General features: G+C 52.9%; 1 protein-coding gene across 2 annotated transcripts; it reads right to left on the bottom strand.

Moving 5' to 3' along the window:
- Positions 1-58: 58 nt before the first annotated feature.
- Positions 59-16,188, bottom strand: SERHL2 (serine hydrolase like 2). 2 transcript variants are annotated; one of them, XM_082665496.1, is made up of 12 exons: positions 16,079-16,188; positions 15,108-15,257; positions 14,881-14,994; positions 14,459-14,500; positions 14,016-14,035; positions 13,499-13,573; positions 12,220-12,329; positions 11,775-11,854; positions 5,862-5,896; positions 3,394-3,476; positions 1,452-1,548; positions 59-515 (listed from the first exon to the last, which is right to left on the bottom strand). In XM_082665496.1, the coding sequence occupies exons 1-12, from the start codon at positions 16,080-16,082 to the stop codon at positions 396-398; spliced, it is 930 nt and encodes a 309-aa protein (XP_082521622.1). In that variant the 5' UTR covers positions 16,083-16,188; the 3' UTR covers positions 59-395. The 2 variants fall into 2 exon arrangements, with proteins under 2 accessions (XP_082521622.1, XP_082521621.1); XM_082665495.1 differs by having other exon boundaries at positions 16,073-16,187.
- Between the last annotated feature and the right edge of the window lie 10,855 nt (positions 16,189-27,043).

Raw genomic sequence — 27,043 nt, 5'->3', positions numbered from 1 at the left:
TCCCCTTCCGCCTAACGGAGAAGCCCCATGGGCAGTGAGACAGCCTCAAACGCAGAAGGAATACAAGAACATTTTATTTTTCATCCAGCTGGGCGGCAAGAGAAGGCTACAAAAGGCCGGTGGGCCTATCCCAGCCCCTCCCTCTGCCTGCTACCCAGTCACAAAACAGGTAACTCCCACACCCAGACACCGTCTCCCCCTTGAAGTCACAGATGTTAGCGTCAGAATCTTGTATCCGCCCCCCCGTCCCCCCCCCCCCGCCGGCTCTGCCACAGGATTCTCTTCCGGCCACGCTGGTCTTCAGGACCAGGGGGCCCTGTCCCCACCACGCCTGGCCTGGGCTTGGGAGCTGGGAGTCTGGGGCTGAGCAGGCGTCTGTAGCCCCTGGCCCAGGGCTACAGGTGGGCTGGGATCCTCTCCTTGCTCTGTAAAAAGGAGCTGATGATACCAGCCATGTGCTGGGGTTGGTTCATGTGGACGTAGTGGTTGCCGGGGACTTGCTCGTACTGGAACCTCTGGGGAAGGGAGGGGACACGTGGTGAGATGATCCAGTGGAGGGCTCTGCGGGCCCCTCTGGCGCACTGGGGCTTTCCCACGGCCTGCTGCCTCCCAGTGGTTCCAAGTGTCCACCACAGGAGCCTTGGCAGTGCCTGACCCGTGGCCTCGCGGGCCCCAGTCAGTCACAGCACCCCCTGGGGGGTGTGAGGGCCTGGCTCAAAACCAGTGAGAAAGGCCTGTCTGGGAGGGAAGAGCCCAAACCCTGGGGTTCTAGGCCATTCTGAGCTGAAGTTGTAGAGCTAGGCTGGGGAGGGGGCTGGTAGTCGGGGCTGCTGCTGGTTCTGAGCATCTTATAAGGTCCACTTGCAAAAGGAATAGACCATCAGCCTTTCAAACTCGCCCTTGCTCGGGAGAAAGGCCGACAAGGCAGGAAGGCACTGCAGTTGGCCAGCCAGCCACACGGGCTTCCCTCTAGTGACACCCAGTCGTCTGCACAGGCCCCAGGGTCAGGTGTTTATGGTGGATGATGGTCATAAAATGCCAGGTGCTCCCAGGAACCCAGGCAAAGGGCAAAGTCACAGCACACGTCCCAGCCCTCCAACTGGGAGGCCAGCACCCACTGATGAGACTGGTCATCTGTTCCCGTGTGGGACCCTAGGAAATCGTGGCAGTGCTGAGTTGGGTGTGGCGCAGGGAATATGTGAGGACAATAAAGCCAGGAGATTCTGCCAATGAGAAGTCTGCTTTCTGTGCTGATTTATGTGACCCCCCCCCCAGGTCTCCAGGGACCGCAGCAGGGAGTGAGGTCTGGTAGCTCCTGGGGGTCACCTGTTAGACCTAGGGCCAGACCAGAGGTCCCAGTGCAAGAAAAGAGAAGAGATGGGTGAGCTGGAGCCCGGGGCGGCCTGGCAGCCCCTCCTGGAGCCCAGCTGCCCTGAGCCCTACGTACCCACCTCTTTCAGGGTGGATCTCAGTGAGCTGGTCACGAATAGCACGAGCTCCGTGTTGGCATCATTCTCTCTCCTCAGATCGTAAAACCCTTGGGTTGCTCTGGGAAACGAGAAGAAAGGTTCATCTGGGACCACCTCCTTGCATGCTCTCCCCCAGCCCTGGGCTCCAGGCTCTGAGACCAGCCTGGGCGTCCCTCCAATCTTCCCACAGCTGGCTCCCTTGGAGCCCAGGTTTAATTCAGGATTGAGTTATTCGGTCCCCGCAGGCACTCAGAGCTCACTGAGGCCTGCTCAAGTGAAGCAATTCAGGTTTATCTCAGGGGACCTGGCCATGGTCACAGCCACTGAATGGCGGAGCTGGGATCTGAACAGGCTCAGAGTCCGTGCGTTCTCTTTCTCTTTTAGCAGCTTTCTGGAGATAATTTCACCCATTTAAAGTGTACAATTCCGTGGATTTTGGTATATTCAGAGTTGTGCAAGCATCACCACTGTCAATTTTAGAACATAATTAACCACCTCAACAACAACAAAGTCCCACACCTACAGTTTCCACATAGAGCTCCCTGTCTTACACAACCACTGATCGGCCTTGTCTCTGTATGTTTCCCTATTTGGACTTGCATGTGGATGGAATCATACGCTCCCTGGACTCCTGTGCCTGGCTTCTTTCAATTAGCCTAATGTTGTCAAGGTCCGTCCATGTCACAGTGTGTATCAGTGCTTCATTCCGCTTGTCACTGAACAAGAGTCCGTTGTGTGGATGGAGCATGTTTTGCTTATCTGTCCATTGATGGACATCTGGGTTGCCTCCAACACTATTCGTTCGATCAGGAAAGATGCTGCTGTGTGCCATCAGTACAAGCTGTTGTGTGCACAGATGCTGGAAACACACCTGGGAGTGGAACTGCGGGGTCATGGTAATTTAATGGCTTGAGAAACTGCCAGACTTTTCCAAAGCGGCTGCACCATTTTACAATACCAGGGGCTTCCCTGGTGGCACAGTGGTTAAGAATCCGCCTGCCAATGCAGGGGACATGGGTTTGAGCCCTGGTCCGGGAAGATCCCGCATGCCACAGAGCAACTAAGCCCGTGCGCCACAACTACTGAAGCCCGCACGCCCTAGAGCCCACGCGCTGCAACTACTGAAGCCCGCGCACCTAGAGCCCGTGCTCTGCAACAAGAGAAGCCACCACAATGAGAAGCCCACGCACCGCCACGAAGAGTAGCCCCCGCTCACCGCAACTACAGGAAGCCCGTGCGCAGCAACGAAGACCCAATGCAGCCATTTAAAAACAACAAAAAAAGTTTACAATCCTACAGCAGCATGCAAGGGTTCTAGTTTCTCCGCATCCTCACCAATACTTGTTATCTCACTTTTAGAGTCTGGCCATCCTAGGGGTGTGCAGTGTATCTCACTGTGGTCTGGATCTGCCCCTATCGAGTCCATGCCTTCTAAACCCCTGTGCTCGGCAGATGTGTCCCTGGAAGTCACAGTTCCTGCCAGTCCAGGATGGCTGCAGTGGAGTGGGTGGTGGCACCTAAGCCACACCAAAGGATGTTCACTGTGCTGTGGCACCCAGAGGCAGTGGATGGCTTCTGGCTAGCAGGTGGGGGAAGGGAGGACAGCAGACAGGAGCAGTGTAGGTCTGGGGATGTCAGGGGCCCAGGGTGGCTGGAGGACTGGGGAGGGCAAGGGCCAGACTCCAGTGTCTGCCAGTCTCTCTGCCTTACCTGGGCGTGCCCCCCACAGATACAGACACCTGCTGAAAAGTGTGGTGCAGTCCTTTCCCATCCCCAGCTGCCCAAGCCCTCCCACTGCCTTGCCTGCCTTCCACACACCAGCGGCCGGGGGGCTGCCCAAGAAAGATGGCGGAGAGGTCTCACACCAGGAGACCTGGAGATTCCTGGCACTCACGTCCGTCTGGGGCGCTTGGTTCAGACTTACTTGATGAACAGGACGCGGGCCTGCAGCTTCCTGATGGAATGCACAAACAGCTCCCTGCTGATGAAATTGAAGTAATACTCTGGCTGCAGAGACAAAACCCCAGAGAATTCTCACCACAAGGCTCTGGCATTGCCGGGGGCAGAAACCGGTCTCCCTTGGGAACAGTGGGGGCCCCTTTGGCCACCTAACCAGGACCAAGCCCACTGCCCAACTGTATCACTGCCTCAACAGAGGGCTTTAACTCCCTCAGGCCAGAGACTTCCCCCCTCCACCTCCAAATCTGTTCTCCCTCTTCCTGGGCTCATGGTTGCCCAGCTAGACATGTCCCAGACTCCCCTCAGCCAGGTGTGGCCATGCAACTAAATGCAGACAAGTGACCTGGGCTACTTCTGGGCTTAGGTTTGGGACTGAGGCATGGCCCCTCCACACCTCCTTTCCCGGTCCACGGGCTGCCCTGTAACGCTGCCCAGCCAGCCTGGGCTCTGGACTCTCGGCAAGCACAGCCCACTTACCTCCACCGACTGTTTCCATGAGAAAGAAACCTGCTTAGGCCACAGTGCAGAAAGAGTGCACCTTGGTGTCTCCGCAGCCACTGCTGGCCTCCATCACAGCCCTGACCTCCCCGTCTTAGGACCATTTAAGAGGTCTAGGTCTATACTGTCCACACGGTAACCAGCCGCCATCTGTGGCTACTGAGAGCTTGAAATGGGGCTAGTCCAGCCTGAGACACACTGTAGGTGTAAACTGCACACTGGATTTCGAAGACTTAGTATAAGAAAACAATATGTCAAATATCTCAATAATTTTTTATGTTGATTACATGCTGAAGTGGTAACACCTTGGATACACTGAGTTAGAAAATATTATTAAAGTTGATTTCACCTGTTTTCACTGTTCATACGGCCACTAGAAGACGTGACATTAACACGAGCTCACATTGTACTTCTATTGGACTGTGCCGCTCTAGGCCAAGAAGCCTCTGAGGGCAGCAGCTCTCAGGATTTTCTCTGTGTTCACAGCTCTCGGCACACGGCGCGACAGAGGCGGGGCTCAGTGAGCGTGTACTGAGCGGGTTAATTCAAGAGAGCTCCCATACGGACCAACTGTCGCGCTGTGCTACAGCATCACGATGAAGCTACGACTCCTGTGAAGACACAGGCACACAGCTGCCTGCTCAGCCACTTACTGTCGTCGTTCTGCACTAACCCCTCCCTCCCAGCCACCTCCTGCTCCTCGGGCCACAGTGACCTCAGGGGCTTTTCCAGAAGCAGAGGCTCCCCTATCAACCACGAGGCCCAATGAATGAGCATTTACTGAGGACCCAGACACGTCACACATTATCTCCTCCCCGAAGGATCAGAAACGCTAAGTCCCTATGTCACAGTCAACAGCTAACAGGAGGTGGTGCCAGGACTCAGCTCAGGCGTGAACTGCCCCTCACCTCCTCCTACCCCAGCTTCTCAGCCTCGTTTTTTTAATTAATTTATTTATGTTTTGGCTGCATTGGGTCTTCGTTGCTGCGCGCGGGCTTTCTCTAGTTGCGGCGAGCGGGGGCTACTCTTCATTGAGGTGTGCGGGCTTCTCATTGCGGTGGCTTCTCTTGCTGCAGAGCACGGGCTCTAGGCGCGCAGGCTTCAGCTGTTGTGGCACGTGGGCTCAGTAGTTGTGGCTCGCGGGCTCTAGAGGGCAGGCTCAGTAGTTGTGGTGCACGGACTTAGTTGCTCCGTGGCATGTGGGATCTTCCCGGACCAGGGCTCAAACCCGTGTCCTCTGCATTGGCAGGTGGATTCTTAACCACTGCGCCACCAGGGAAGTCCCTCTGGCTTCTTTTTTCTCTTCCTCTCTATCTCTCCTTTGACCTCCTTTTCCTAGTCCACTTACATCCTCAGATCTGTATTTTTCTTTTGTAATTCAAGTATAACTTACAGCAAAGTCCACAGACCTGGGTGTCAGCCCATTATGGCCTTTGACATACGGATGCGGCCGTGCAGCCATGACCCGGATGAAGGCCTGGAACCCCTCAGCACCCAGCAGGCTCCCTTCAGGGGTTTTCTCCAAGGGCACCCCCCTAGATCAATTTTGCCACTTTTTGAACTTCATATACATAGAATCATTGTGTTCTTTTTTGGTTTGGGCTTCTTTTGCTCTGTAACTGTGCTTTTTTCATTCCTGTGTGGTGTTCCATTGTATGAATGTGTAACAGTTTATGCATTCTATTGTTGATGGACATTTGGGTGATTCCTCCTTTGGGGCTATGATGAATAAAGCTGCCAGGAATGTTCTCATACGTGTCTTATGGAGCGCACAGCACACACTGTTGCCGGGCACATATCTAGGACTGGGATTACTGGGCACAGAATTTACATATAGCATAAATATCATACTATGTATATTTTACTACCATAAAAAAAGAAAAAGAAAAAAGCTGACAGGCACACTGTGAAGGGTGGGAAGACAGCAGCACTCACCCTAGTGATCCTCCGATCTCTGTTCAGAAACAGACCTGGAAGGAAGCATGGAGACATGGCCTCAGCGCCGCCTGTCAGGGGGCGGGGGGCGGGGGGAACTCAGCTCGGCTCCCCTGGGACTCTGGGCCCCGTGCAGCCAGGGCTCATTTCTTCAACCTGGACCCGCAGAGACCACCCCCAACATCCTCTTGGGGTTCAGCCAGAGCAGAGCTTGCCCACAGCTACCCTGCCACGGACAGGAACGCCCATGCAGGTGCCTCCCCGGCCATCCCAGAGGGCAGCACAGAATGACGGTGGTGGGACAATTACCCACCCGGCATCGCAGTCTCATCTCTGAGAGCCTTAAAATGTTCACTCGGATCTTTAAGCACCAGGAAGTGCCTAAGAGCTAAGGATCGCATCCTCACTTGCTGGAGAGAAATCGAGCCAAAAAAGAAAGGCTGGAGGGGTTGAGAGGCCTGGGTCGTCCCAGCTCCAGCTGGGCTCTCTGCCACGGTCCCAGTGGGGGCAACTTGGCCTCACCTAATGAGGATGGACACCCAGCAGTTCCCGCCTGGGCAATGTCTCCTCAAGGAAGGGCTGCCAGGGGACTTCCCTGGTGGTTTAGTGGATAAGACTCCGTGCTCCCAATGCAAGGGGCCCGGGTTCGATCCCTGGTCGGAGAACTAGATCCCACATGCCTGCCACAACTAAAAGTCTGCATGCTGCAACTAAGAGTCCACGTACCGCAACTAAGAGTCCACATACGGCAACTAAGAAGCCCGTGTGCCACAACGGAACTCCCACGTGCCGCAACTAAGACCCGGCGCAGCATGCATGCATAAATAAATACTAAAAAAAAACAAAAAAAAAGGGCTGCAGGGTCTCAGGGAGGTCACAGAATCTCAGACCCTGGAGGCTGCCTGATGTGAGCAGCGCAGGGAGTGAGAAAGGGAGATGATACGGTGACGTGGGTCACCCCAGGAGAACGCGCCGGCCAGGAGAAGCAAGGCTGCTCCCTCCTCCCTACACACCTTTGCTCAAATGCCACCATCCCAGCCAGGCCTCCTGGACCTCCCCTTTACACCCACAAACATCTTACCAGAGCCCCTCCATCCCCCGCTGATTTATTTCTCTCCGTAACTCCCAGCACTTTCTTTCTTTCTTTAGTATTTATTATTTGGCTGCATCGGGTCTCAGCTGCTGCACCTGGGATCTTCATCGTGGTGCGCAAGCTTCTCTCTAGTTGTGACTCACGGGCTCCAGGGCATGTTGGCTCAGTAGTTGTGGCGCAGGCTTAGCTGCCCCATGGCATGTAGGATATTAGTTCCCCGACGAGGGATCAAACCCGCATCCCCTGCATTGGAAGGTGGATTCTTAACCACTGGACCACCAGGGAAGTCCCTCCCGACACTTTCTAATGCACTCTATCATTTACCCTCTGCTAGATCATATCTTCCAGGACAAAAAGGGGGTTGGTCTCTTTTTAATTCACAGCTCTTTTTTTTTTTTAATTAATTTATTTAATTTATTTATTTTTGGCTGTGTTGGGTCTTTGCTGCTGTGCGCGGGCTTTCTCTAGTTGCGGCGAGCGGGGGCTACTCTTCGTTGTTTCAGTGGCTTCTCTTGTTGTGGAGCACGGGCACCAGGCACGTGGGATCCAGTAGTTGTGGCGTACGGGCTTAGTAGTTATGGCTCGTGGGCTCTAGAGCACAGGCTCAGTAGTTGTGGCTCACGGGCTTAGTTGCTCCACGGCATGTGGGATCTTCCCGGACCAGGGCTCGAACCCGTGTCCCCTGCATTGGCAGGCGGATTCTTAACCACTGCGCTACCAGGGAAGCCCCACAGCTAATTGTTGATAGAGGTTCTTAGACATCTGTGACTCAAAATACTTAGAAGGACCATGTCGTTGGAAGGTTTTCTGGTTTCCACACTACTAGGTCATCTCAGCCTGATCAAACCGTGGCTGAGGCTTCTGGGCTGCCTTCAGCTCCGGCCACGACCTCCCTGCACAGATGACTGGCCCTGCTGCATGTGCAGGACCAGGGGTGACCCCTGGGTGCCCCTACTCCCAGGCTCACTGCCCTCCTCCTTCCTCCAGGCCTGGGTTTCAGGTGCTGAGAGGATGTGAAAAGACTTAAAAAGGGGGTTTTCTTGGGGGTGGGGTGACCCCCCAGGTATTGGGGACCCCCATCGTGCTGTTTTCTCTGCCCTAAGAATTGCTCCTCCCTGTGGTCAAGTCCTCCAGCTCTTTTCAAGCCTGCTTCCACCTGACACATCCTGACGTGGCCCCAGGCACTCCCGCAGCTGGCTGCTTTTCTGTCTGCCTCTCCTGTGACAATGACCTTTATGAGGGCAGGAATGGTGTTTCTCAGACCAGTGGGCCAGCGCAGATGTCACTTAAATAAGGAGTCCAGGGGCTTCCCTGGTGGCGCAGTGGTTAAGAATCCGCCTGCCAATGCAGGGGACACGGGTTTGAGCCCTGGTCCAGGAAGATTCGACATGCCGTGGAACAACTAAGCCCGTGCACCACAACTACTGAGCCTGCGCTCTAGAGCCTGCGAGCCACGACTACTGAGCCCTCGTGCCACAACTGCTGAAGCCTGTGCGCCTAGAGCCCGTGCTCCACGACAAGAGAAGCCACCGCAATGAGAAGCCCGCACACCGCAACGAAGAGTAGCCCCTGCTCGCGGCAACTAGAGAAGGCCCGCACGCAGCAATGATGCCCCAACGCAGCCAAAAATTAATAAATAAATAATTAAACAAATAATTTTAAAAAATGAAATGGTCTTGAACGCAGGAGATATTACCAGGACCATAGACTCCCCACTTCCCTGCCAACAGTTAGGGACTGTGACACTGTGATGTAACAAAACATATATTTTAGTCCTGGTCCTTGGCTCCTAGCCAGAGCTCCTAAAAACTGTTGTTATTTCCTAAAGTGGTGAAAGTGCAAGAAGCATCTTTTGTCTGAACATTTGATCTCTGACACAGAGCTCCTAAATCCCTTGGAATTTCCTGAGCGATAGGAGTGTCTTTTGTTCTAATGAGGTGACCCTTGGTGGGTTCTTGATGGCTTCAGGATAGGGGCTGGTCACCAGAAAGATCAAGCCATGATTAGGAACGTGGAACTTCCAGCCCGGCCCTTCGGGGAAGGGAGAGCGGCTAGAGCCTGGGTTAACCATCATTCACGCCTATGTGATAAAGCCCCCATAAAAATCTCTGAGTTTGGACAGCCTCTGTGTTGGTGGATACCGGGAGGTATCAGGATGGTGGGTGCACCACCCGCTTCCTCTGCTGGGACCTGCCAAGGTCACGGACTCACCGCAGAAGCTGGGCAGAGTGGGTGCAGCGCCCGCTCGCACACAGCAGGGTCTCCGCGCAGCTGTTCTTGCCTATGCGGAAGGCAGAATGTGCTGCCAGGTGTTGCCATTTTTCAAAAGAAACCGGAAATCTCCATTTTTACATAAACTCTCTCTATTCTAAATATGAGCAACCTATTCAAAATCCCCGTCGTGCCAAATTGTTGTGTTTAAACTGCGCAAGTCAAAAGAAATCATGCCCACAGCCCCAGGGCAGCCCAGCCTGTGACAGGGTCTGAGCACCCCCATGGTGGGCCGGCTGCAGGCGGTGGATACTGACAACAGACAGTCCTTGGTCATTAACCCCACCCGGAGCTGGACCTTCCCTCCTTCACGCTAACGCTAACACGTTGACCTCATTTCGAAGGCCTGGGCCAGGGCTGTGATGGGAACGCAGATAAGAGGTAGATAAGATAGGAGCTGGCCTCCCTCCTCGCCCTGGCTCACAGCCTCGTTTCTCCCACAAGCCTGATGGAGCTCGTGCACCAAGCCCTTGCCGGCAGCTCATCTGCATCATGGGATTCAGGAGTCACCTTCTCCACAAGGCCAACCCAGGCCCTTCTACTGAACATCCTGAGCCCCTTACCCGCTGTTTTTTCTAAAGCGCTCTCACCTCACACTCTGTGAAGACGTGGGGAGAGGGTCACACATGAGCCAAGGAACACCTGAGGCCACCAGAAGCCAGGAGACAGGCACGGACAGCCTGTCACAGCCCTGCCAGCGCTCTGGCCTTGGCTTCTGGCCTCTGAAACAGTGAGACAGTAAACGTAAACGTCTGCTGTTGAAGCTGCCCCATCTGTGGGACTTTGTGACGGCAGCCCTAGGGAAGGAATTCAGAGTTGGGGGGTATGGGGTTGGATGACGGAGGTGTGTGCAGCTCCAGAACGGAATGGGGGCTCTCGGAGGCTCTGGGGCCTGAGGGAACGGGCTCAGGAGGGTCCTGGAATGCCGGCTCCTCCGCTGTCACCCCGCCCACTTGGGTCTGGGAGGCTGCCTGGTCTTCTTTTAGGTTAACCCCGGGCCTCAAAGGGCCACACTGCTGCGGAGGGGCTGGGCCCGACACAACGATCCAGCCGCCTGCCCACTGCCCACCCCTCCCACCCCCTCTGCCCACCCCCTTGACAAGTGGCTCAGCGGACCTCTGCTCACTGTTTCATGTGACCCTGGGCTGGCCAAATCGGCTTCCCAGGCCAGGTGCACGTCTAATTCTGGATTAGCCCACTTCTGCACGGGGGCCCCTCTGGCCCGCCATCTGTACCAGCACATCAGGGAAGCTGGGGCCCACGCCCTCTGCCATCGACCTCCCTCCTCCATGATGGATTTGCAGGAAGGGCCAGACAAACGCTCAGAGACGGTAACCAAGACAAGAACGGGTCTCCAAACTCCTTAGGTATATTGCACTTGACCTAATGGTGTGTTGGCAACTTCTGAGAAACATTACAACACAGCAGGGACTTCCCTGGCGGTCCAGTGGTTAAGACTCCGCGCTGCCACTGCAGGGGGCATGAGTTTGATCCCTGGTTGGGGAACTAAGATCCTGCGTGCCACGTGGTGCGGCCAAAAAAAATATTACAGCACAGCAGACCTCTGGCTCCTTTTGAGCAGCTAGAAATTCTGGCCACAGGAGCCCCGAGTTCCCATGTGATAAGCCCTGGGAGCCGCCCTCCTGCAGGGCGCACGGTCTCAGTGCCACAATCCCCACCACTTCTCACGGCCCCACTCCCAGCAGCCGGCATAATTTCACAACTTGTTCAGCTCCCACAGGCATTTTGGGTTTTGATCCCTGCCTCGTTTGGTTCTTTACAAACTGAAGTCACCTAAGAAGACCAGGGAGACTGACTGTGGGAAGGAGCTTGCCCACAATCTCTGAGTTCCTGGGGCAGTCGCTGCCAGCAAGGGCGCTTGTGGGTGGCGCCCCCTGGAGTTGTGCTGGCCGGGTACTGGGCCACCAGGAGAGGGCGGGTGTCTGTTCTGGTTCACCATGCTCCTGCAGCCTCAAAAGGGGCAGGGCACAGAGCGGACTCCGAGTAAAAGGTTTCTTCAATGAATATGTTGGGAGATAAAGTGTAGAAAACACAGGCCTGATGCTGCCCTGAAGCCAAGGTGCCCCCACCTCCGCTTCTCCATTCGGAAAACCACCTTCAAAGCCGAGGTGCCCCCATCTCCGCTTCTCCATTCGGAAAACCATCTTCAAAGTCGCTTGCCCCACGGGAGTCCTCAAAGCCTAGCCTCGGACACCAGGCACCCACCACACAGGATCAGCAGAGCAGGGCTGTGCTGTACCCCAACATTTAGTCCCAAGACCCCTGACCAAGCTCCCCACAGGACGTGGCTTTCCAGGATAGGCAGTAGCCGCCTGACCTGGCACAAGCCGCTTGGCCCTTCTGAGCCTCAGTTTCCCCTGCTTTAAACGGGATGAAAATAGGGCAGTAGGAGCGCTAAAGGAGATACTTTTTGTAAAGCACTAAGTATCATGCCTGGGCCCGAGCAAGCAGCCATAAAGCCCAGCCATCATCATTCCTCAGTAAGCACAGTGCCAATAAGCAACGGCCTTGGACAGCGAGTCCCTTACCTGTGGCCACCTGTGTGGTTCCTCTCTGCAGTAGGAGTTTCCCACACTCTTCTCCCACATGACTGTTGTTCTTCAGGAACCTGGGGGAGACAAGGAGGACACTGGATGCCTTGGGTCAGGGGAGGCCAGATGAAAGGAGAGGAGGGCAGGGAAAAGGCTACCCCACTAGGACACAGGCCTGTACCGATGGGGATGTTCGCATCGGTGTGGGTGTGTGTGTGTGTGGAGAGGGGGGCAGAGAGCATGCGGAGGGGTGGGGAGAACGCAGCTCAAGCCCCAGCTGGGGCGGCTAAAGAGCGCCAGGTGAGCACAGGGAGAAGCAGGCTTGCTGTGGATTTGCCAGTAGGAGAAGGAAGCTTCCTCCGTGCCCCAGAGATCTCTTCCCTCCGTGGTCCAGAGCTCCCCCAGGCCTCTGACGCTACCGGTCTCACCCGCCGGCACCCACCCCTGCAGCATCTCCTCCGGGCTGACCACTTGGGAGGGCTTCTTGGAGGCCTCCACCTGCAGCATGTTCTCTATGGCTTTCCGCTTGTAGCTCAGCATGTTCTCCAGTTCCTAAGGATTCATGGGTTCTGCTGGGTGGGCAGGGCGGGGCTCCCAGCTGCACGCACGCAAAGGGGCCTGCTCCCTCGCCCAGCCCCACCCTCCACTCTCAAGAGCCCCTCAGCTGCACACCCGCCTGGCCCAAGATGCATTCTGACCCAGCGGGCGGCGGCATGGGATCAGTCCCTGCCAGTTAGCCCTGTGACTGCCTCGGTCACAGCCATCCCAGCCCTGCCTGAGGCCCGGGACAGCTGGACGGATCAGGTTGAAGATGGAGGAAGCCCCTGGGGGCACTGTGTGTGTCAACTCAGTGGGTGAAACCCGTAAAGAAGCAAGAGTGGCAGCCACCGCTGTCTCAGTGAATCCTCACAGTAACCTACGAGCTCTCTGCTCATGCAACGCACGTTTAGCAAGCACTTACTGTGTGCCGGGACTCGGCAGGTGGTGGTAAAGAGACAGCTATGGTTCTTGCCCTTATGGAATCTGTGATCATTTTATGGACAAGAAAACTGAAACTGATGAAGGACCCATGTGAGGCTGAGCCCTCGGGAACAGAATGACCACCTGTCATAGCTGGAGAGCACCTCCACAGTCCTCTACTCCAACCTCCTCATTTTACAGGTGAGGAAACTGAGGCCCAGAGAGGCAAAGTGACCTGCCTAGGGTCACAGAGCAGGGAAACGGCAGAGCCAGCACTCAGATGCAGAGTTAGCTCTGGTTGTTGTCATTGGCGGTGGTGGCGAGAGGGGTCAGCACTTTTCCCACGGGTCCACACTCAGGTCTACTGTGTGCAGTTGTGCAGTGTGTGCACAGCTCAAAGGTACTTGACTGAGCACAAGTGCAGGTGGGCGCACCCAATCGTGCGCCCCCAGAGCTTCCTCAACCCACTGCTTCTACCCTCTCTCACCCCTGCCGCCTCGTGACCCACCTGGCATCCTGCAGACTCCAGGCCACACACAGGGTTCCCAAGGATGACCGAGGCCCACACGCCCTGTTCCTTGCCCACTCCTAGGGTGTAAGTAGCGTAACCCTGTCCTCTGGGGGGGGGGGGCCCTGAGGCCCTTTGTCTACCCTCTGCCACCTCCTCCCACCCCACTGAGGGAGGCAGGGCTGAGGGCACTACCTGGGACCGGACCCAGGTCTTCCCCAGCGACAGCATGCATGAAAAGCCCTGTCCTTACGTTAGTTTCCAGGATAAATGGCGAGGATTCCAGCAAGACAAGTTTATCCACCATCTCAGGGAAGATACAGGAAAACTATAATGTGACACAAAAGGGGAAAGATGAAGGGGAGAGTAGGCAGGGAAAGGGACTCACTTTCCTGTGGGGACACCGGTGTTTTAGGCTGGGGAAAGGGTGCTGCCCAAGAGGCCAGCAAGAATCTCCTGTCCCTTCAGGGCACCCTTCTCTCCCCTACTCCCAGTCTGCATTCAGCATCAAGCTCCCGACCCTGGGGCTGGACTCCAGGGTTCTCTGTGACGGAGGAGATGGGCACTGTTGGAACACTTAACTCCATCAGGAATGCCCTCACAACAGTGATTATCACGGGCCTACAAAGGAAGCTGGCACAGTCACTAAAACGCTGCCTGGAACTCCCGATGCGAGGAGGCACCCCCCTCTCCAGGCAAGTTCCCTTCGTCGTCCTGCTCTCCCCACCCACCTGGAGCACGAGCAGGGACGGTCACTGTAAGCTACTCACCATTCCACCCACAGTGCCACCTGGGGGGACGAAAGAGTAGTCAGCTGATATTCCCCAGCTCTCAAAGTCCTTCTAAAACTCCTTCCCAGGGGTCGAGCCAGCCCCGAGCCAGGGGCCAGGCTCCTGGCCCCCACCAGCAGGCCGGGCTCTGCATTCACTATCAAACTTGAGGCTCCCTCTCTGGGGCCACGGGCTCCCTGCATCAGACATGACCCTGTTTCCCTCGTCAGATCCGGAGACTGCTATCTACGGGGCCACGTGTCCTTGGGGAGCTACCTGAGGCCAGAGGGCATGGTGCCCAAGGGTCAATGTCTGATGAACCCCCTCCATCTCCCCTTGCGGTTCCAGAAGTGCAAGGGAAAGATACCTGTGTACCAACTCCCCTCCCTTCCTCACAGCCCCACAGCCCAAGACCAGTCAGGTCTTGGCCAAAGCGTACTCACCAAAACTGTGGCCCAGGAGGGAAAAACGGTTCCATTTCAGGGCTGAAAACACATGGAGCCAGGTCTGGATGGGCCCAGCCTCCCCGCACCCTCTGTCCTGCAGTCGCTGTGCTCTGGAAATCCCTCCCCAGCATCTGGGATGCCCCACTCAGGAAACCCACTTAAAGGAGTCCCAGTTCCACAGCAGGGGTGGAACTCGCAGGGGGAAGCGAGCTCTTCTTGCCAGCTCTCTCCAGCTTTCCCAAAGTCACCCATGAATTCCTGGCAGAACTGGGGCCAGACCTCAAGTCACGCCCAAGCCAGCGTTGCTTCCTGGCCACCACAACCAACTCCAAGGATGAGGGCATGTCCCAGAGCACCCCCCCACACACAAACACCCACAACACACAGAGATGAACATACAGGCTCTGTCTCTTACTCACCTGCTGCAACCCTTCGGACCTCACTCACAAAGTTTTGGTGGTCATACGGGAAACCTGGGCTATAATGGGATGACAGCCCATGACCCCCGAAATCCATGGCAACGTAATAAAAGTCTGAGACAGAGGGAAAGGGTAGGGGAAGGCGTCTAGGTCAGCCACCTCCCCTTCCTGATTCTCCTGCAGTCCCACTGCCTCACCCCTTGGCTTCCATTCAGCCTCACGCCCACCTTTTGGGAGAAGAGGGATGAGTCTGTCAAAGGAGTTGGCATTGTCCAGCCACCCGTGAAGGCAGAGAACTGGGGGGCTCTTATGGGAGCCCCAGGCTTTGGCAGCAATGTGGCCCCAGGGCATAGCGAGCTTCAGCTCTGAGATTAGACCTGAAACACAGAGCGACCATTCATGGAGCCTGCACTTCCGGAGCCCCTCATCCACACCCAATGTGTCCAGAGCATTGGCAGTACCCAGGGGGCTCAGCTGCCTGCGCTGCCCCCGGGGGTTATGGGGAGAGAGCCAGATGAGGAAAGCTAAGCTGGGTCCACTGGGTGAGGAAAACCTTGGGAGGGCTTCACAGCAGAACTTTCTAGAATAGGTTGGGGGGTTAGCTAGGCCTGGGCTCTGCCGCTTGCTGGCTGTGTGACCTTGAGCAAGTTAGTAAAACCTCTCAACCCTCAGTTTCCTTTTCTGTCCCTTCGCAAACCCAGAAACTGAGGCACAGGGAGGTGCAGGCCACTCTCCAGGTCACACAGAGAGAATGGGGCGGAGCGAGGATTTAGCGCGGGCGGCACGACCCCAGGCCCCAGTCCCGACCACCGGGCACTACACTGTCTCCGGCCTGCTCAAGTCAGGGCTGCTTCCTCCGTCGCCCAGGGCTAACGTTTTCACCCTTCAGGCTCTCCTGGCCGGGCCTGAGACCTGCCTACCTCCAGACGCCCGCGAATTTGCCTCTCTGACCTGGGGCTCCCGGAACCCTGGGAGGTCAAGTGAGGCCAGGTCCTCGCCCCCCCGTCCCCCCGCGCCCCCCACCGCCGGTGTGGCTCGGCCTGCTCCAGAGGCTGCGGACGCAGGACTTGCTACCGCCAGGAGGGCGGCGAGCCCCTCCCCCCCGCGGTCCCAAGTAAGTGGGTGGGCGGACGGAAGCGCCCACGTGGCCTCCCCCATCACACTCCGGTCTCGGGGGCCCCGGACTGGGAACCTTCACCCATCGCTCGCGTCCCGCGGTCTCAAGGCGGCCGTCTCTCCATCCAGCTAAGTCGCGCTGGCGCCTAGGGACGCCAGAGTTCCGGGTTCCGCCCTTCAGCGGCCAGACCCCCGCCCCGCCCCGCCCGCCCCGCCCCGCCCGCAGGACTTCCGGCGGGCTGGCTGGATCCCGAAGGTGGTCGGATTTGACCTTCAGCTCCCGCCGCCGCCCGCACGGGGAAAGCCGTCCCCGCCCGCCCGGCGCAGGCTGTGAGCCGAGTGGCTGGGGAACCCGGGGGCTGTGGCCAAACGACCTTCAAAATCTCGGGCTACACCCGGGGCCGCGTCGCAGGGAGCGGAGCCGGCCCTGCTTGACACGTGGGTGGTGGAACCGCGACCCTTGGACAGTCCACATGGCCACCCCTGCCCCTGCGCGGGACCAGGAGCTGGCGAAGGCCCAGGAGCTGCCCCAGCGAGCGGGGCACCCCGTGGGTCCTCACTGACCAGTACCGTAGGCCTAAAGGTGGGGTGACTCTTTATTTAGTGGTTTAATGTCCTCCTGGAAGGAGGGGCTGCGTCCACCGTGTTCTCACTGTGTCCTGGGGTCCTCACCCTGCCTGGCATGAGCCAGCCTTAATAGTTGTTGTATGGGTGAAGGAATGAATGTATAAATTGGGAACATGAGGAACCCCCCAGGTGAGGAAGGGTTATAGACGATTGAGCCTGGAGAGGATCAAGTACCCCAAGGGGATGTTTGGGGTGCTAAATCCTATAATAAAGGCACTGTAGTGTGCATCCTTTGAGTCTCTGGAAGTGGCTAGTCTAGGACAAGTAAGGGAAAATACTTCCTATTCACTCAGCACCATTTGCTAGTTGGAAGGCCTAGGAGAGAATCCATGTGGTCCCTGAGGGGTCACAGTCCAGCAGAGCTCCTAACTGGAACCAGAATCCAGCCGGCTGAGGGCTGGAGAGAGAGCTGTACAGTAAATTCTCCCTGGGGTGTGTGTATGCCGGGGGGGCGGGGGGGAGGTGATCAGAGACCCTGGTCCTGAAGACAGGGCTGGTGGACATGCTGGGGGGTGGGTCACAATGCAGGGAAAGTTGGTGGCTGGAAAATGTGGGTAAGGGTGAGGATGGGTCTGAGTGTGGAGCTAAGGAGTTTGGACCTTACTGAGTGGTGGGGGTCTGGGGAGGCTGGGAGCTGGGGTTGACGAGACCATCTGTAGGTGGTTACATGCACAGTGGTGTCCATGAGTTCCAGAAATGCTTTGGCTTCCTTGACAAGTTATGCAGGGGGTCACAGATCCTGAGGTGACAGAAGTGATCAATGGAATATTGACCGCCATATCAGTGAACAAAGGATGTCGCAGTTCATCAGCAGTTGCAGCCACAGCCAGTGGTGAGCTGGTGAGTCCTAAGCGGACTTAGGAAGGAAAGAACACCTGCCATCTAGCAGCCATCAGACTACAGCCACTCCCTAGGGTGAGCCCTGAGCAAACTCAGGATGTGAAAACACGGGATGCTGGCCCCAGATAGCTGAGGTTGTGTATCAAAGGAATAATTTCAATGAGCCCAGACTCTTGCATCTTCCCATACACAGAAAAGTACTGAATTCCTTAACTTGAGATATCTGGTTTTATTTTTTATTTTATTTTTTTTTAATATTTATGTATTTATTTGGCTGCACTGCGTCTTAGTTGCAGCACGAGGGATCTTCGTTGCCACATGCGGGATCTTTTTTTTTTTTTTCAAGTTGCATCATGTGCGATCTTCCTTGCGGCATGCGGGATCTAGTTCCCCGACCTGGGATCAAACCCGGGCCCCCTGCATTGGGAGCGTGGAGCCCTAGCCACTGGAACACCAGGGAAGTCCCTGGTTTTCTTTAATTAACAATAATCTTTTGATGTTCAGACTACCTGCCCTTTGTTGCAAAACTCCCATCTATCCTGGGTCCCCCCACCCCTCACCTCCTCGGAGCAGTTCTCTCAGGGTTACTTGAGATGCTGCCTCCCAGGCTTGAAGTCCTAAAAAATTCCCACCGAATAAAACATAACTCTCAACTTTTAGGTTGTGAATATATTTTTTTAGCTGACGGAAGTAATGGGGACATGGCCCCTGTGAAGAGGCTCCTTCCTCCTCTGCCCTGGGGACACACTGCCACCTCTTCATGGACGATGCCACATTTATACCTGGCACCAGGCTCCAGCCTGACCTCTGAGTGGGGACTTCTAGCACATTTGACCTCAAATTCCCTCAGCCCAACCGGCCCCTTCAGCACAGACCATATCCGCTGCCTCATCTCTGTCCCTCAGGCTCGCCTCAGTCACCCACCTCCGCCTCCTTCCTCATCCTCACATTCACATCCTGACCGTGATCCCACCGCGGCCTTTCCCTGCCTGCCTCTGCCCCCGTCCATTCCAGTGACCCCCCTGGGCTGGGTGCCCATCACCCCAGGAAGACAAGAGAAATCCCTTCCCCCAGGCCCCCTGCGCCACCCCACGTATCCCATTGCCACCAGCTCACCCTACAGCATGGCTGCAGCTCTGACCTTTGGCATCACTACCCTCTGGAGGGAGGTGGATCTCCCGCCCAGCACTGGAGGCCCTCCCTGAGGTCAGTCTCCCTCCTTTTAACACACATATCCAGCACCAGGAATCCCGGGCTACTGGCTCTCTGCATGTGCCCACATTTTCACGCTGCTGCACCTTTGCTTACACCATTTCTTCGGTCCAGAATTCCGTTCTCCTTTGCCAACCCTTGAAACCCTACCCTTCTTTCAAGGCATGGTTCGAAAGTCACCTGCTCCAGGAAGCCCTCTTCAGTCCTCTCAGGTGGGATGCATCTCCCCATCTCTTGTTTTTGCTGCTGGTATGCTGCCTCTGACCCCCTGTCTGGTGTTGTATTCAACTGGGTCCACTTCCTGGGTGGGTCAGCTCCTAAAATTAGGAAAAGGTCTTACTCAACTCTGTTTTCCCCCTTAGCATCTACCAGAGTGCCTTGCACACAGTTGAGGCTCAGTCAACTTCTGCCGATTGAATTGGCTGAGAATTACAAAGAACATTCCCTCCCAGCCTGTCCCTCTGGGCTCGCCAAAGCAGCAGCACACAGTGCGGGAAGTCAGGGAGTAAGTCTTAAGGTCTTACGTCCTTACTACCTTGCTGTGTTCCTCCGGTTAAAATAGTGACCACATCCAGAGAGGTGGGAAGGGATTAATAAGTGAGAGCCAGAAATGTGCCCAGGAGTTCCTCCTTCATCAGCAAGAGGAAAGTCCCTCGGCTAAGTTTATGAAATAAAAGCAATCCTTGATACTAAATGCAGTGTGGTATCCTGGATTGGATCCTGGAACAGGAAAGGGACATTCTTGGAAAAATCTAAAATCTAGAGTTTAGTTCACAGTAATGTACCAATGTTAATTTCTAGCTTTGTATCATGGTTATGCAAGGCATTAACATCACAGGAAACTAGGTGAAGGGCATAGAGGAAATTCCGTAGTACCTCTGCAACTTTTTCTGTGAGTTAAAATTATACCAAAACTTAAGAGTTTCATTTAAAAAAAACAACCCTGACAAGAAACTTGACTTATAGTTTAATTTGATTAAATATAATATAGCCTGTGTGTTGCACTGTGAAATGTACAGCCATTATTAACAAGCCTGTTTTGCTCTGTTCCAACTTTCTTTAACTAAAAAACAAAAGTTTCCCCCTTGTATCCTATTCAATGTATTTAAAGCTTTAAACTTCTAAAGACAATTTTAGCTGTGTCCCATATAACTCGACATGGTATATTTCCTTCTCATTGAGTTATGCATATTTAATTTTTTAAAGAGATAACACACTCATGTAGTTCAAAGAAGAAACACACAAGAAGGTGTGCAGTGGGGTATCTTGTTTTCACCCCATCCCTGACCAACCCACTCACTTCAGGAAACTTCTATTAATTTCTTAGTATTCTTCGTGGGGTTTTTTTGTTTTGTTTTGTTTTGTTTTTTTGCGGTACGCGGGCCTCTCACTGTTGTGGCCTCTCCTGTTGCAGAGCACAGGCTCCGGACGCGCAGGCTCCGCGGCATGTGGGATCTTCCCGGACCGGGGCACGAACCCGTGTCCCCTGCATCGGCAGGCGGACTCTCAACCACTGCGCCACCAGGGAAGCCCCGTGGGGTTTTTTGTTTTTTGTTTGTAATGTACGTGTGGGCAAATCTTCCCACTTTTCTGGCACTAGGAATAGCTTGCTATACTCACTATTCTGTGCCTTAGCAGTATATCCTTGAGCTTTGCCCACATTCATTAAAAAAAAAAAAATGTTTCCTCATGCTATTTTTATACTTATGTAGTCTTCAACTGTGTGAATAAGCCACAGTTTTATTTATCTGTCCCTTACAGAGAGAAAATTGACTCTCAAAAGAAATGTTTCCCATTTTTTTGCTTCACAGCAATGCTGCATAGTATACCACGGTCAGGGATCACTGTAAGTTAATCTCCCGGAGGAGGGAGAGCTGGAGCAAAGGCTAACACGACCGTGATGTTGCTGGATGCTTCCACGTCGCCAGACTGTCTCACTCTGCCCTCTACCTGTGCTGGACAAGCCTGCCTACTCCCCTGTGGCCTTGACAGAGGGGGCCAGTATCCAGCTTTTGAATTTATGTCAGTCTGATAGATGAGAAATTGTATCACAGGGTACTTATAATTAGAAGTTCTCTTTTTGGGTTAATGGGCTTGATCTCTTTATGAACTTAAGGGCCATTTGTGTTTTTAGAATCTGCTGTCTCTATTTTTGCTATTCCCACCCCCCCCATTTCTTAGAACTCTTAATTATTTGAGAGATTAGTTCTTTTTTTGTGATATGAGTTGCATATTTTTTTCCTAAATGCTTGTCATTTGACTTTTGAATCTATTGCCACACAGAAGTTTTTAAATTTTTATGTAGTCAAATCAGCCATCTTTTCTTATTTCACTTGTAGATTTGAGTCATCCGCAGAAAGGCCTTTGTCATTAAGTCTTGGGTGGATGGTTACACAGCAGTAGGTTTACTGGAACAGCTATGGCACATGAAAGGAGCTTGGAAATTTGTTTGTTAAATGAATTAATAAATGAAAGAATAAGGAATGATACATAACCTCGGAAAACCAGTGCACCTCAAAAATTGTATTTTTCTTTTTAGTTCCTTAGAGTGCCCGGAGAGTGGGCCTCTGGTCTCCAGTTTTGTGGGTCAGTCTCTGTGTGGGACGTTGCGCATATCTCATTTTCAGTCCCCTGTGGGTCAGGTAGTTTCACACCGTTAGAAAAAAACGTTAGAGAGTTCCCTACTCTACACAAATACACACCCTGTCACGGGGGCCCTGACAGAGGGTGACCCTCATGGGCTCAGGGCAGTTCCCCCCTCCACCCCCTGAAGACGGGGCTCTGCGTGGAGGGAGCGCCCGCACACTCCTGAGGCTTCAGGGCAGCAGATCCTCTTTGGTTTGGGCATGGATTCAGGGATGCTGGTTGTAACTTAGGGGACATAGGGTATAGCCAGAGCCAACTGAAACAGTGACGGGTGGTGGCCCAACCTGGTCGGACTGAGGGGCTGGTGTGCCCGGGGTCTCGGCGAGGGGTACTTGAATGCCTGAAGGTGGGGATGGACAGAAATGCTGGGTCCCTGTGGTGTGCCTGGCCCTGGGCAAGTAGCTTCAGAGTAAGTGACATAGTCCAGGGCAGCTTGGCAAACCCTCCGGAGCTATTAAAAGCCTTTGCTGAAACCTGAGCTCGGGGCTGGTAATACACTCTGTCACTCCACTACGTGTAGTCACAAGAGCTGCGTCTGCCCTGCTGTCCTTAGGCTGAGTTGGCTGCCAGCCTGCCCTGTCCTACGGGCCTAAAGCACAGAGGCCTAAGCACCGTCTGCCAAGCCAGCTGTTCCCTCCTCCCCTCTCCTTCCTGCCCTGAGGCAGGGCCTGACCTGTTTCCTTAGAGCCCCAAGGTGACTGATGAGATGGAGGGAATTGACTCTGCTCTGTTTCCTTGCCACAAACAAGGCAAGGAAACTTTTTTTTTTTTTTTTTGCGGTACGCAGGCCTCTCACTGTTGTGGCCTCTCCCGTTGCGGAGCACAGGCTCCAGACGCGCAGGCTGAGCAGCCATGGCTCACGGGCCCAGCCGCTCCGCGGGATGCGGGACCCTCCCGGACCGGGGCACGAACCCGTGTCCCCTGCATCGGCAGGCGGACTCTCAACCGCTGCGCCACCAGGGAAGCCCTGGTCCGGGACGATCCCACATGCTACGGAGCAACTAAGCCCAAGTCCCTTCTTTGAGGGGCTAAATAGCAAGCCCCTTCTGAGAATACCCACAGCTTCCCTTTTGCCCAGGGAGTCTGGGTTTTCACCTCATTTCATTTAGACTTTAAAAGTCACAAAATGACATATATCCACTACCAAATGTAAAATAGATAGCTAGTGGGAAGCAGCTGCATAGCACAGGGAGATCAGCTCGGTGCTTTGTGACCACCTAGAGGGGTGGGATAGGGAGGGTGGGAGGGAAATGCAAGAGGGAGGAGATATGGGGATATATGTATAGCTGATTCACTTTGTTATACAGCAGAAACATTGTAAAGCAATTATACTCCAGTAAAGATGTTAATAAAATAAAATTACAGGGATACAATGTACAGCATGGGGAATATAGTCAGTAATATTGTATTAACTTTGTAAGGTGACACATGGTAACTAAGCTTATTGTAGTGACCACTTCACAGTGTGTACACACGTTGAATCACTATGTTATACACCTGAAACTAAAAATATTATTGAATGTCAGTTATGCCTCTATTAAAACAAAACAAAAAGTCACAAAAGACACACTGCTGTATTTAAAATAGATAACCAAGGACCTACTGTATAATTAATCAATCAATTAATTAATTTTAAAAGTCACAGAATAGAGTTCACCCAAACCAACAGATCTTGACTCAGTGAAACTAACTCTCCTCCCAGACTCACCCTTCCGGAGTGATGTTCAAATGTTTAAGCACTCGCCAGGCTGGGGTCCACCTTAACCCCTCAGTGCTGGGGAGGTCTGCAGGGCGTCCCTGGAGGGGCTCACGGAGGCTCCTCAATAGCAGGTGTGAGAACATCTCAGTAGCTCAACAACTGGTCCAGCTGCACCATCAGTGTGGCCACCACTGTCCTCCTGTTGACTCAGGTTAGAAAGGGAAGCCGCTTTCTCTCTTTATCCCAGAATGTCTAACTGGAGGGGATCTTATGGTTCATCTGCCCCCAACCCTTCTGTTTTCAGATCATCAAAGAAACATTTTGTGGGCAGGCAGTTTTCGCCAGACCCAGTGCTGGGAGCTGGAGTAGAGAGATGTGTCAGGAGTCCCTGCAGTCCGCGATGACAGGAGGGAGGAGACAGCCCAGGTTAGAGAGATTTGGAAGGTAGAACAGACAGGGTTTGGGGTGGCTGAGGAGTGGGGAAGAGACTGGAAGAGGAGGGCATCAGGATGGCTCCAAGGATTCTGACTAGGGTGACCGGGTGGATACTGGGATTGAGCCATCGGCTACAAAGAGGTGCTCTCACAAGCTACAGAGAATGTACCAGAAATAGTGACTGTCCTTGCAGAACTGCAGGAACAGCATCATAGGAGGAGCCCCTTCTGTGTTCCCAGAGAATGTCAAGTGCGCCTCTATCAGTTCTGAGCAGCCAGTGTTGGAGGATGTGTCAACCTTCCTCCTGTTGCATCAGCCCTAGGAGCTGTGTCAGCTTCTTGCAATTACTAATCTTGCAGTCTTTCTTAGTTTGCCCTTCCTTCTGTATCAACATTTTTGTAAACAATTTCCCTCATTAAATTCCCTCTGTTGAAATAACTAGTTTTTCTGTTGACTTAACTAGACACTGGTTGCTGTGATTACATACCCACCAGATCAGCAAAAAAAATTTTTTTTAATTTTATCAATTTATTTATTTATTTTTGGCTGCGTTGGGTCTTTGTTGCTGTGCGCAGGCTTTCTCTAGTTGCAGCGAGTGGGGGCTACTCTTCGTTGCGGTGTGCGTGCTTCTCAGTGAGGTGGCTTCTCTTATTGCAGAGCACGGGCTCTAGGCGCGTGGGCTTCAGTAGTTGTGGTGCGAGGGCTCAGTAGCTGTGGCTCGTGGGCTCTAGAGCACAGCCTCAGTAGTTGTGGCGCATGGGCTTAGTTGCTCCGTGGCATGTGGGATCTTCCCGGGCCAGGGCTCGAACACGTGTCCCCTGCATTGGCAGGCATATTCTTAGCCACTGCACCACCAGGGAAGTCTGGCAACATTTTTAAAGTTTGCTAATACCAAGTATTGGGTAGGATGTGGAGCAACTGAAGCTGCTGGTGGCAGGGGTGGGGTGTGTGTGTGTGTGTATAAATTGAGGCACTTTGAAAAACAGTTTGACATCAGCTATTAAAGTTGAAGATTGATACTCTATGACCCAACAGTTTACCTTTTAGGTATAAAACGTAGAGAAAATGGTATACATATGCATTAAGATATATGTACAAGTAGTATTGCTTGTGAAAGCCAAAAGATGAATGATCTAAATGTCCATCAACAAAGATGAATAAATTGTGGTATATGAAATTTGATGGACTACAATATAGCAATGACAAAAAAATGAATGAGTGCTACACACATTACCAGACATGAAAGTTCCAAACATCATGGTGAGTGAAAGAAGCAGTACACAAAAGAGAATGACAGGGACTTCTCTGGTGGAGCAGTGGTTAAGAATCCGCCTGCCAATGCAGGGGACGCGGGTTCGAGCCCTGGTCCAGGAAGATCCCACATGCCGCAGAGCAACTAAGCCTGTACGCCACAACTACTGAGTTCACATGCTGCAACTACTGAAGCCTGCGTGCCTACAGTCCGTGCCCCGCAATGAGAAGCCACCGCAATGAGAAGCCCGTGCACCGCAACGAAGAGCAGCGCATGCTCGACACAACTAGAGAAAGCCCGCACAGCAACGAAGACCCAACGCAGCCAAAAATAAATAAATAAACTTATTTTTTTAAAGAGAGAGAATGACAGTGTAATACACTTTACAAGGAGTTCAAAAAGGAGAAAAACTATAAAGTACATTGTAGTAGGCAGAAAAAAGCCTCCCAAAGACGCTCGTGTCCTAATACCTGGAACCTGTGAATGTGTTACTTCACATGGCAAAAGAGACCTTGCAGATGCAATAATAAGGACCTTGAGACGGGGAGATTAATGTGGATTATCTAAGTGGGCTCAAAGAAATCACAAAGGTCCTTGAAAGCAGAAAAGGCGGCAAAATAGAAAAGTCAGAGCGGAACATGTGATTACAGAAGAAAGGCACAGCGATGTGAAATGTTGCTGGCTTAGAAGAAGAAGGAAGCGGTCATGAGCCGAGCAATGTGGGTGGTCTCGAGACGCTGGAAAGGGCCAGCAATGGATTCTCCTCTAGAGCCTCAGACAGAAACACAGCTCTGTGGACACATCGATTTTCAGCTCAGTGAGACCTGTGTCAGGCTTCTGACCTACAGAACTGTGAGATAATACATTTGTGTTGTTTTTAAGCCACTAGGTTTGTTACAGCAGTGATAGGAAACTAATACATATATATTGTTCAATCTTTTTCTGTTTTTCAGATTGGATAATTTTTATTGATCTGTCTTCAGGTTCTTTATTTCTTCTGTCATCTTCAATCTGTAGCTAAGCCCATTCAATGAATTTTAAATTTCAGATATTGTACTTTTCAGTTCTAGAATTTCCATTTGGGTCTTCTTTCTAGCTTCTATTACTCTGCTCAAATTTACTGTCTTTCCAATAGTCATTAGTGTATTTTCTTTTATGTCCTTAAGCACACTTATAACAACTACTTTAAATATCTTTGCTAATTCCAACATCTGGGTTCTCTTGGGGTCAGTTTCCTTTGCTTTTTTTTTTTTTTTTTTTCTCTTGGTCATATTTTCCTGTTTATATGTTGAGTAATTTGGATTCTGTTCTGGTTATTGTGAATAATACGTGATATGGAGTCTGGATACAGCTCTTCCACAGAATACTGATTTATCTATTTTAGCAATTAACTTGGCTGAACTCCTTCGGCAACTTTGGTCTCCCTTTTAGCAAAAAGCAGCTCAATTTCAGTGTTGCTCTTTTAGCCTCAGCTGGGCTTCTTGGAGTCTACCCCATGCCTACATAACTCGGTGGTCAATCAGAGGTCTGGACAGGATATATATACAGATTTTGGGGCTCCTCAACTCTCGTTCTCTCCTTTGGAACTCCCCTACTTGACTTGCCAGCTTTTGCCACAATCTGTTTTTCAGTTTTCAAACTAGGAAGACTGTGGGGCTCTATTCAGGTTTTAGCTGTCTGTCTACCTCTTTTAGCTGTGAGGATTGGGGCCTGCTTTTAGCCTAAATCTATTTTAAGAAGTGGGAAACTCACTCGGTTCCTTTCTTTTCCAAGTGTCAACCCCCATCCAGTATCTGCTTGTTTCGGTTGCTTTCTGGTGCCTTCAGGTCATCGTTTTTTATATTTTTCCCCAGAATTTACAATTGTTACCTGTGGAAGCTTGGTTCAATAGAAGTGGAATATCTAAAAAATACAGCTTACGGATTAATACATAGTGGTAAACTATAAGGTATAACAAGGGGAGGAATGTTAGTCTTGGGAATGTGATCAGGGAGAGACACATAGGGACCATCTAAAATGATGGCAGTGTTCTAGCTCCAAAACTGTTTGGTGGTTATATAAGTGTTTGCCTTATTTTTATAAATCTTCAAAGTGTTACAGATATCTTACATACTCTTCTATATATGACATACAATTTAAAATACAATGTTTAGTGTCTTTAACGACGGAGATATAGAATTGGAACCATGGGCCTACAGCTGGCAGGTGATGCCATGGAGATGAATGAGGTCTACTTGGAGGGCGTGCAGTGCAGGAAGGGGAAAGGTCTGGGAGATCCTGAGGAGCCCTGGCATTTCCTGGACAGGCAACGGGATGGGGGCCCACAAAGGGAGTCT

The sequence above is a fragment of the Grampus griseus genome (assembly GCF_964374135.1).
Source record: "Grampus griseus genome assembly, chromosome: 11".
Classification (NCBI taxonomy): domain Eukaryota; kingdom Metazoa; phylum Chordata; class Mammalia; order Artiodactyla; family Delphinidae; genus Grampus; species Grampus griseus.
Note: the sequence above shows the minus strand (reverse complement) of the source record. Positions and strands in the feature narration are given on the sequence as shown.

Excerpts from the sequence above, each read along its gene's own strand:
- SERHL2 (XM_082665495.1), bottom strand. Across the intron at positions 14,501-14,880 it reads GGTCCGAAGGGTTGCAGCAG|CCCTGAAATGGAACCGTTTT; the intron begins GTGAGTAAGAGA and ends ATGTGTTTTCAG. Across the intron at positions 12,330-13,498 it reads CATTTATCCTGGAAACTAAC|GAACTGGAGAACATGCTGAG; the intron begins GTAAGGACAGGG and ends ATGAATCCTTAG.